At 50.9% G+C, this 11,190-nt stretch overlaps 1 protein-coding gene across 2 annotated transcripts in view; it reads right to left on the bottom strand.

Moving 5' to 3' along the window:
• Positions 1-527: 527 nt before the first annotated feature.
• The window catches only part of SH3RF3 (SH3 domain containing ring finger 3), a 364,525-nt gene continuing 353,862 nt past the window's right edge, over positions 528-11,190 (bottom strand). The window contains exons 9-10 of one of the 2 annotated variants that reach the window (XM_027621787.2): positions 10,646-10,980; positions 528-3,697 (exon numbers count right to left, since the gene is read on the bottom strand). In XM_027621787.2, coding sequence (XP_027477588.1) covers positions 3,529-3,697; positions 10,646-10,980 — 504 coding nt within the window. In that variant the 3' untranslated portion in view covers positions 528-3,528. The remainder of the gene's footprint in view (positions 3,698-10,645; positions 10,981-11,190) is intronic. The other variant, XM_027621788.2, reaches the window with a different exon arrangement.

Here is an 11,190-nt window from a genome sequence, read left to right as displayed (position 1 = left end):
CTCCTCCTTGTGCTCCAGAGAACAGCTCCCCACAGCTCGGGCACTGTGAGGGCCAGACAGACAAGGGCAGGGCGATGAGTGTGCTGGTCTGGGAGGTCAATTCCAGGCACTTCTGGAATTGATGGACTTTGCTGCTGGCACAAAACACTTTCCCACAAGAAAAGAATGTGAGTCATCTGGAAAAAGCACTCTACCTTCCAGGCAAACGAGCCACTGGAGGAGAGCTAGAGGTTCTGCACACCCACCAGCCTGTGGCTCAATACTTACTGCCCAACCAGTGGATCTCTGGCATGTGCTGGATATGGCTGTCTTGACATTCCTGGTCTCCTTAATGACCCACCACCCTGTGCTCCCCACATGGAAGCATTCTGTGGTGGTAGGTGTGTGAGCCAATGTGCTGGCCAGCAGGGACACAGTTGTGGCACCTGCCCCCTCATGCTCCTATCCACTTGGGCATTTCTGCTTGGGCCCACTCGGCCTCTGCCCCCAACCTCACTGCTCGCATCATCCAGACACAAGACCTCTCCATGTTCATTTTTATTTAAAGACTCAGAAACACAGGCATCATAGTTTGTCGTCACTGTCAGTTCTTCCAAAATCACACGCTGACATTTGTGTATAACAAAAACATCGGTGTGTGTGTGTGTATGTGTGTGTGTGTGAACTGTGCAAAGTACAAAGAACTTCCCAGCCAAGCAGCTGAGCTTGTCTGGGGTGCCAGAGCCTGGCATTCACACAGTGAGGCTGCCAGGGAATTGCTTGCCCACTGTCTCCCCACTCCACTTCTGAGGCCCTTTGGTGGACCAGATATCCCTGTCATTTCAGTGTCCGCTGACCTCAGTGGTGGCCATGGCCTCTACTGCATTCCTCAAAGTGAGTCACCTTGGCTGCCAAATGCCACTGATAGCCAGGAAGTGTACGTTGCTGGGCCAGGGTAGAATGTGAGGGTTCAGACAAGGTGCTGGTTTCATCTTAATAGCTAAAATAAGTTTGTTCTTCAGGGCAAGTTGGCCCAAAAGAGCTCCTGCTCTTGTCTGTGGGCTAAAGGGTAATGAAAGCTGATGGATTTGGCGGGATGTGTTTGCCAACAGCCCAGAGCATGGGGGCTGGTTGTGCACTTCCCTACTGTCTGGGAGTCCCACCCCAAATGATGTCCTGGTGACGGCTGGCATATGGCCTTGCTTCCTTCCCAAGGTCATACCAATGCCTGCCCCAACTCTGCCACAAGAGAGGCTGGCTGATGCCTTGCAAAGGCACTGGACGCTGGCCCCAGCTCTCTGCCATGAGGGGTGCTGGGGGGCCCTGGTTGCTGCTGCCCCACTAGGCTGTTCAGCAATTCCCACCTACCACGAGCATCATGTAGGCGGTGGCTGGGAGAGGAAATAAGGTCCAAGTTAGTCTGTTTTGTTGCTTGGTAACTGCTTTCATGTTTTTAAAAAAGCTTTCCTTATTATCTGGGGATTTGAGTTAGTTCTGGTCTCCCTGGGGAACCCGTGTCTCACTCAGCATGTTAATCCGTGCACATTTTTGGTGATGGCATGATTTTAAACATGCACATGATTTTTGTGCGTGGCAGGCGACTCATTTGGCATCAATGGCAAATGGATACCTTCTGGTTGTCATTAACTCATGTCCAGGGCTCCCTGGGTTTAAGCTGGATTTTGTCTTTCTTTGATTCAGAACAAATTTCTCAAGTCTATTAAATCTATGATCATCTGGAGAGAGGAGAAGAGCCTTTGTCTAGGCGTGATCCCACCAGCATGGTAGCCACCTGGAGGTAACAGATAGCCAAGTCACATCCCCAAATTAGGAACTCTGAAAATAAGTGTTTGGTATTTCAAAGGCATCACATCAGGCGAAGGAATGTGTTTCTGGATTTTGTTGCATCTTTGAAAACCAGGCGATCCTATGTTACCAAAGGCTAATTTAGTCAGCCTAATTTAAACTTGAGTGGCTTTGTAACAATGAAGAGAGAAGGGGCTTATGAATTGTGACTTTGAGCTGATAGGAATGTATCCTTAAGGTCTGACTCTCTTGAGAACGAGACTGCCTCATGACAGGGCTTCTCCCGTCTGTGTCTGTGGGAGGGCTGGGCTGCTGGACTCAAGAAGAGGCCTTGATGGACCCCGTCCAGGGCAAGGTCCCAGGATCAAAGGTGCCCCTTCCCCTCTCTCTCCTCCCGGCTCCCTTGGATTCTGCAGGTCTGCAGCAATGGCTCAAATCCCTTTTCTCATTGTACTTCCAGTCTCTAGACCAACATTTGTACTGCCTGATAGGGAAACATTTATTAAAACAAAAAAAAAAAGACGAAACCATCACAAGGTGGTAAATCTGAACTGTGGTTGAAAACTGCACGTTTCAGTACTGAGAAATCATATTTCGATAATGCTAATTGTAGTCATTTTCTCTAAAGCAATAAAAGGAAAATTCTGCCTTCCTAGGCTGGGGTTGACCTTCATGTTCTTTTTACTGCCACACAAAAGGCAATTATAGTGACCCTTCCTTGAAATGGTTCCAGTTCTTGAATAATAATTACCACTGTCTAGACATAGCATGGGGCTTTGGTAAGAGTTTAAAGAAGTTGGCTTTTTCCAAACTCCCTCCAACCACTTAAATGGATTCCCTCTTCTTCACGGACAAGTAGCCAGCACTGATGTTGAGTATGTGGGCTTTTCAGAGTTTTCCCAAAATTCACATGGTACATATAAAAATCCTGCCCACTTGATATCAGCTCATTTTTTTCTTTCAAGCTCAACCAAGTCATAACTGGTTTTACAAAAAGGCAGCACCAGATGTATGAAAAATAGGCAATGTATGACCTATTAGAAATATAGAAAGTCTAACAGCTTTACTTTAAAAAGATGTTGTAAGAAAGAAGCAATGCAAAGGGACAGTGGCGGCAAAACGAAACGTGTGGCTTATAATATGGGTAGGAGACAAAGCCAAGTGCAATCTCATGCCTCCAACAGGAGTTGCGTGCTGGGCTGCCCCGGGGACTCAGGCCACCCGGCCAAGGCCCTGCGCCAGGGACACCCTTGCCGAGTGGCCAGGTGGCAGGCGACTGAGGTATATAGAGAGGTGATGGAGCAATCTGGACCCCCCACAAGAAGCCCAGGGCAGCTTGTCAAGACATTCTGCCGATGCCCTGGGCTCCGTGCCTGCCACCCAAGCCCCGCAGCCCTTCCGCAGCTTTCAGGCTCGTGTGGGCAGCGAACAAGAATGCTGCCGCTTAGCAGTCTGTCACAGAGCCGATCAACCCGCATCAGCAGCTTCTCTTTTCAAAGATGTTTCTTTACAGTTTACGCAGAGGGAAGCATTTTGTCAGAGAAAAACCCCAGGGTGTGCTCTTGGTGGGGGGTTGTGGGCAAAGGCACGACCTCCACATCCCCCGGCTCCCGTCCCCGTCCAGGGTGGCCTCACCAGGAGCCTCGAAAGGGACCCGGGACCCTCAGTGGCCTGCCTCTCTCTGCCCCCTGGGGATCTCGGGGAGCCTTCGTGCCTGGGGAGCGGGGTGTGGGGAGCGTGTCCTCAGAAGCTCTCCACGAAGCTGCCTGGGAAGAGACCAGTGCGGCCGTTCCTCTGCAGGGTCCCCTTGTACCAGCCATCCTCCCGCTTCTTGTGCACAAAGACAATGTCGCCTTCCTTCAGCTCAATCTCTGCCTCGCTCTGGGGAGGGTACGAGACCACCACGCGGTACCTGGGGGGGAAAGAGACACCACATTGGGTGAGCCTGACCCTAGGCTGGAGGATGACCCCCAGGGCCTGCTCTTCGCTCTGCCTTTCCTTTTCCATCCAGTGTAAATTATTATAATTTGGGGCTACTTCCTCCACTTTTAAAATTTTCTACTTTGATTTTAATTTTTAAACAACCTTTTCATTGTTTATTAAAATTAAAAAGAATAATTTCCCCGTGGTGTCCTTGTGGACCTCGATCTATGCAGCTGGAACGTTCCTGCCTGAAATGCAGTCCCTCCCTCTAGCCCAGCTCGGACTGTGGCCTCACCTGGGGGGGGGGGGGTAGCAGCTGGAGGAGGGCAGCTTTGGCTGCTGGTGTGGAGGTGGGCAGTGCATGTAGCTGGACCCGCGGCTCCACGGCAACCACCCAGCAAGCAGCCCCTCCGCCTAGCCCAGAGCATACACTTCAACTCGTGCTGTCTGCCATTGGCCACAGGAGAGGAATGTCAGCCAGACTAATGGCCAAGGAGCAGAATGACCGAAGAAAGAAGAAGAAGAAATGAGAAGAAGAGGAAATGAGCCAGGGGAGGAGCCATGTACTGGAGGGGTGGTGATGCTGGACCTCGGAGGCCCAGGGCTTGACCTGGACGATAGGGCCCACCCCTGGGAGGTGCTGTCCCACTGCTGTCTCCTCCCTGGCCGTGCCTGGGCTGTGGTTCCTTCACCCTCAGTCTCCTTTAGGCTGCCGGCTGTGAAGGTCTGTCGCCTGGGTTCTGCCTCCCCCACCGGCCACAGCCACACAAATGGCCCCTGAAGGAGATCACCCAGGTGTCCCTGAAGCTGGCTGTCCTAAGGACTATCACGGGGCTCTCTATGTGGAGCCTCTGACCTGTATATTCTGGTTGCGGGGAAAGCAGGACATTATAAAACAAAAGAGATCCTACATCAGCATTTCTTAAAGTGTGGCCATAGACTCCACGACCCCTGGGTCAGATCCCTGGCTCTATCCTGGACCCACTGATGAATCTCCGTGGAATGGGTCCAGGAGTGTGGATTTTCAACAAGTTCTATGGACAAATGTTTGCTTGCTGCTGTGTGGGAGTCAAGGTGAAAGTGCTGAGCAAGTCTTCATTCTTCAGCCACCTGTGCATAGGGCCTGGGGCGCTGGCCCATCGGGGTCAGGACAGGGAAGCCATGGTTTGGGGCAGCTGGGGTTGGTACTCTGGAGGCTGGGGGATGATGCACAGGCAGAGAAGACCCAGGCCCCACTCTGGGAAACTCCCGGTCCCAGCTTGTTCCAGGCTGTGAGAGCAGGGGGCAGAGAGCAAGGTGGCTCCTGAGGCCACCTTGGCAGGCCCAGGCACTGGGCCAGCCAGGCAAGCTAAGTGCTTTGGAATGGCTGCAGGTGTGGGAGGGTTGGACCCATTCCCACTGCTGTCCCTGCTGGCTTTTGGGGTATAAAGGAGGAGAGAAAAGACAGTATGCCTCTCGCCCTCCTCCCAGCCCAGAATCTCTGCAAATGGCTGCCTGCATCCTCTCCCCAAAGGACAGCTGGCCTCCGTGTCTGTGAGATCTGTGGGGCCGGCACCCAGGCTGTGTATGCAATGGCAGGGACCAGTGCGGGCCCTACCTGAGGCTCTCTGCCCCCCCTCCACCCTTCTCCAAACACCGCCGCCTTCTCTTCCCCGAGGAAGAAAAGGCAAAGAGTGAGATGATTTCTCAGACTTCAAACACAAGTTTTGGCTTTTGCCTCAACTGCCAGATGCGAAGCAACAAGCAACTCTGAAAATATAATTTGCTAGAAAGAAAGTAATTTGGTGCTTCTGAGCAATTCAATGACTTAATGAGCCCAGCTGGATGATGTGGGCCTTTTATATAAGAGTTGAGGATTTAACGTTCCTGTCCAGATCATTCCAAGACTCTGAGCTATTTTTCCTGCTGCTTGAAAGTAATTGATACTCCCTGTTATAGACACAAAGGGCCAAATGAACAGTTAAGGACAGCAGCTACTCCCATGTTGTGACCGTGGTGTCATAAATCAGAAGAGACTTCCCTTGGCTGAGGTAAGGTTATATCAACCACAGATCGTTTTCAGACACAAAACTCAGGAAATCAGAAGGCTCAGAATCAGAATGAATTCCTACCATTGCATATTGCAATTAGCTTCACATGTGAGGTGTGGCGCGTCCTCCTCCTGAGTCACCTGCTCCCCTCCTGACAACAGGGGTCACAAGGGGGCCTCTGAGCTGCAGGCTCTTCAGAGCACTTGCTTTAGTGCTGTTGAGGACGTGTGATCCCCAGCCTGGTAGAATGTGATCATCGCAGAGCAGGGTCCCTCTAGGAACTTGGAAATAAGTGTACATCTATATCCTGAACACTAAACTCTAGTATCAACACACGTATTAGTTGCCTATTGCTGCTGTAACAAGTTTCCGCAATAATTTAGCACAAATTTCTTACAGTTCTTTAAGTCAGACATCTAATAGAGTCTCATAGGATGCATTCCTTCTGGAGGCTCGAGGGGGAATGCACTCCCCTGTCTTTTGCAGCTCCTAGAAGCTACCTACATTCCTGGCTGGACGTTCCTTCCTGCATCTTCAAAGCCAGCAACGGCCACTCGAGTCCTCACACTGCATCATCTTGACCCTCTCTGCCGCCTTCCTTTTTTACTTACAAGGACTCTGTGGTCACACTGGGCCTGCCTGGATAGTCCAGGATAATCTCTCCATTTTAGAGTCAGCTGGTTAGCAACCTTTATTATGCTTGCAGCTTTCATTCTTTGAGACCATGTGAGGCCACAAAGTCATGGTTTTGGGGATTAGGGCATAGACATCTTCGGGAAGCCATTACTCTACCTACCATGACACATAACAGATCAAAGCCAAAAAACTTTTAAATCCTAACAAAGCCAAACAATTCACAGGCTGGTAAGAGGTGAGGATAAATATATGGAGTATGTGAACATGTGGAAAAAACAACGTTGCCAATCAAAAGTGGGGGAAGGAGGTGCTAGGCAGCCCTGGAGGCATCATCAGATCATTCTTCTATATGTCACACCATTTCATATTATTACAGACATCATTTCATATATTAGTATTGTTCTTTTTCATGCATTCATAATTTCCCAAGTATTGATTTATGTGTTTTACAAATATTGTAACTATCAGATAGGTATATCCCCACTTTGTAGATGGGGGAACGGGGACTTGAAGAAATGAAGACACCTATTTGGGTGAACTGGCTGATAAGTGGTCAGCGCACCTGTTTCTCAGAGCTACTCTGCAACCTCCCCGAGGTGTAAGAGAGCCAGGAGGCAGGCATCTAAAGGATGCGCAGTGGGGCGGCTGGCCCAGGAACTCCGCCGCACCTGCCCAGGGTTGGCATATCCCTGCCAGGGAGACGGGGCATTAGACAGAGTTACTGGATCCCATAACTACCCTGCTCTTATGTGTACCCAAGTACCTTCCAGAAATGTGGCTCCCTGCATACACTGTCCATAGGGCTTAATATACCTAAGAGTAGGTTCCCGAGAAAGGGTTGGTAATGGGCACTCTGGTTTACACATTAGGCCTGTGGGTTTGGCTCCTACAGGTCTCCTGAAAGCCAGGCCTGCCTCTAGTGAGCTGGGTTGCGGGCCTGGCCCAGTGGGCCTGGGGGTAGTTCTCTGTGGTTCGCTCCCCTAGGCAGCCTCCCTCCAGCCCAAACTTCCTTCCTCTGTGAGCAGTTCGGAGAGCAGCTCCTGGTGTCTTCCCAAGTCCTCAGGAGGGAAAAGGTGAGATCCGAGGAATTTTGTACATAGGAGACACCCCAGACATGCAGCAGCCACAGCCCTGCCGCTCCGCTCAGGGTGAGAGAGACCCCCTCCTCAGCATGCTGGTGGTAGGAACCTCCTGGAGTCTGAGCCCCAGCTGCCCTTTGCCTTTCTCCCACCTTTGAACCTGTAAAGTGGCCTTGTGCACAGCAGGCTCTCTGCCAATCTGTGGTCTGCAGAGAGAATGCCCGGGCCTCCGCAGCAGGGAGTCTTGTTACAGCTGCTCCCCTCCAGCTGTGGGCTGAGTTTTATTCACAAGCCTACAGGGGCCCTAGGCCAAGTGCTTTCTGGAGCTGCCTCAGCCCAGAGACTAAGGCTTTCCATTGTTAAACCCTCGCTCCAACCTGCTGGGGCTCCCCAGGACATGAGGCAGCCTATGGGCTGCACAGGGTGAGGGAAGGGGGCATTTGGGGGCTCATTAGGCAGTAGCTTGGTTTCAGGCTGTATTTTGAAAACTCTCATCACTAATGAGCTGCACAGCGTGCTGGGGACAAGCAGGGTGCCACGAGTCTCTGGGTACAATAAGCCCTGATTAGATGGAATATTCACAGAATGAGAGTAATTCTCTGAACTTTCTAGTTAATCATAGACTCCCATGATTTTTTAGAATAGGGTCTTTTAAGACCTTTTATGAAGGAGTCTGGAAATCAAGGGATCTGAGGAGAATAGAAACCTAGGGGAGATATGAGAGCAGCTTTGAAATATCTAGGTCTGTCATTCTCAGGAGTCACCAAATTTGTGACCTGAGGCAAAGGACTGGGAACCACATTCAGAAATCACAGGCCGCTGGGGGTTGGTCTTGTGGAAGGAAGAAGGTTCTGACATGAAAGAGTTACAGAAAGTAGGAGGAGCCTCCCTGGAGGAAGAGAGAGAAAGTGTGTGTGTGTGTGTGTGTGTGTGTGTGTGTGTGTGTGTGTGTGTGTGTGCGTGTGTGGTATTTGTGAGATGTGTGTGAGGTTTGTGTGGTACATGTATGCTGTGTGGTGTGTGTGTTTGGGGGTATGTGTGTGGTATCAGGTGTGGTGTGGTAAGGTGTGAACCCAGTCTCCGCAGGGCCTGGGGGTTTGCTATAGGGGAGGCACCTCATGGTCATGGGTTCTGCACTGAGTGAGTCCGAACAGCAGGTGTATCTTGGACAGACGGGGGGTTGGTGATCAACTGTGGAGGACCCAGAAGCATATGCTGATATCCTGGCAGGGCTATGACATGGTCCATATTGTTTGAAGGCCAGAGTTCCACCCAGGTTCCTTGGTGGGCAGACTGTATATTGGGGGGACTGCTGACCATGCTCCTCTGAGTGGGTCAGAGCCCAGGCTTTGAGGCTCTGAGCCAGCAAAGACCTGTGGGAAACCTGGAGTGGACCCCCTGGGCTGAGTCCCATGGTCTTTGTGCCCTACCCTGGAAGCAGCTCTGACATCTTAAAATTATAAAGCATTACCCCCAAATTGGCTTCAAGCCCTGGCTTGGCTGCTAATTTACTGTGTGATCTTGAGCAAGTGACAGCCTTTCAATAACCTCTGTTTCTTCCTCTATAAGATGGGATACTGAATTTGTAGGGTTCTTGCAAGGACTGCAGTAACATACACGAGACACCGAGGGCAGTGTCAGCAGATGGTAAGCTCATGCACAGCACGGCTGTTCTAGGTGTTTATGGCTGGAATCCATACTGGTTGGTGAGTGTCTGAATGTCACTCCAAAAATGCGAGCTATCATTCTAAATGCAGGCATAAATGTGGACTTACACTACAATGCTTGATCAGAAATCCATAACCAGCTCACGCTGCCCCTCCACCACCTGGGGAGATTGTCCTCTCCGTGGCCCTGGGTCTCAGCACCACAGCATCAGCCCAGCTACAGCCCATCATCTGGGTACGTCTTGGCAAACTGGCCTGTGGCTGATTTGTGTGGTCTGAGAGCTAAGAATACGGTTATTTTTTTAAATGGTTGAAAACCACGTCAAAATAAGACTATTTCATGACACAAGAAAATCACATGAAATTTAAATTTTGGTGTCCGTCAGTGGAGTTTTACTGGAACACCCACACCCATCATTTCCACTTTGTCGATCGCTGCCCCACACTGTCATGGCAGAGCTGAGTAGTTGTGACAGAGACCTTATGACCTACGACGTCTGCGAACTTTACCATCTGGGCCTTGACAGGAAAGGTGTGTCATCCCCCATTTAGGCGGAACCTCAGCTAGCTCTGCCTTGGTGCCGGAGGTTAGCAGGTGCTCAGGACAGTGGTGGCCTTCTAGGCTTCAGGCACCGGGGGGCACGGGAAAGAGCAGGCCGTCAGGCAGTGTGGCTGATGGGAGGGGGGATTCTGACAGAAACGCCAAGATTGCTTTCTCAGGAGACTGCTCACGTTTTTACTATTTAAGCAGTGTTCCAACGAGAAGGCACTTAGAAGGGAAAGGACTTCGCCGCTGTCCTAATTTGACACAATCCCCTCTCTCTGCAGTGCCTTCCAACCCTTATTCGAAGCTCTTGAAGGACTGCCTCAAATGGGCCCAGCCTCCGACCCCTTGTAAAGTTCCGGCACCCGAGGCCCCCTCCCTGGTAGATTCAGTTTATTGTTCTGTAAAATTCTAGGCTTAACTGTGAAATTTCTGGTTTTGGTAAAGAACAAATGAATATTGGCAATTTTGTATAGTTCAACCCAATAGACTATATACATTGAAGCCAATTTGGGGGTAATGCTTTATAATTTTAAGATGTCACAGCTGCTTCCAGGTTAGGGCACAAAGGCCATGGGACTCAGCCCAGAGGTCCACTCCAGTTTTCCCACAGGGCTGAGGGGACATAGTCCCTCACTAACATCATCACTCACTCTTTGGGCTCAGTACCCCATCAGTTCTGCCAAATGTCCTGATGAATCCCTTGCAAATCCCAAACTCAGGACCCAGGTGGATTCAGAATGTGAAATATGCTCCCCTTCATTCCCAAATGTGTTTTATCTGATGCTCACCATCCAAGCTCAGGAGCCTAGTAGATGTGGGTAAGAGGGATGTTTGGTAAATTTAATCTGCCGAACATCCCCACTGTCACTGTTCCCCTCAATGGCTCCAAACTCAGAGACCCCAGCCCACACCAAGGTGCCAGAGGACGTGACCCCAGCCCACACCAAGGTGCCAGAGGACGTGAGCCACCTCCCTTACCTCTCCCTGGACAGAGGCTTGGGTTCAGGACGGATGGCAGCCATGGAGAGAGGTGCTTGCCTGGAGGGGGATGAGGAGAAGTTCAGATCCAAGGAGCCCGCCTTTCTGTGCAGTGGTTCCATGCCCACGGCACCCTGCATCTCGCTCTCTATGGGGCAGGACCCTGCCCTGCTGTGGATGGACAGCGAGGACACTTCGGGCCCCACTGCACCCTGGAGGGAGGTGTCCACTGCCACCTGGGGGTCGTGGGTTGGAGAGATGGATGGTGGGGAACGAGATTTCTTCTTGGTGGATGCCCCAGCGAGAAGCTTCAGCAGCCCACTCTTCTTCTCTTTCTGGAAAGACACACAGAATTGAAATCCAGTGGGTTAATACTCCTAAATGCCCTTGTTGTTAGTGAGTGGGGAGAGAAATATAATCTTATTTAGAAACTTTAAACAAAACCTTGTAAAGCTGGTTAAAGGAAGAAAACAGAGCTAAGACCGAAAGTTTCTCCAACCCTGGTTTTCCTTTCTTTCCCCAAACCTGGCACAAGTGCCCAGAAC

This window comes from Zalophus californianus, chromosome 8 (assembly GCF_009762305.2).
Source record: "Zalophus californianus isolate mZalCal1 chromosome 8, mZalCal1.pri.v2, whole genome shotgun sequence".
Classification (NCBI taxonomy): Eukaryota; Metazoa; Chordata; class Mammalia; order Carnivora; family Otariidae; genus Zalophus; species Zalophus californianus.
This window is presented reverse-complemented; position numbering and strand designations above follow the sequence as displayed.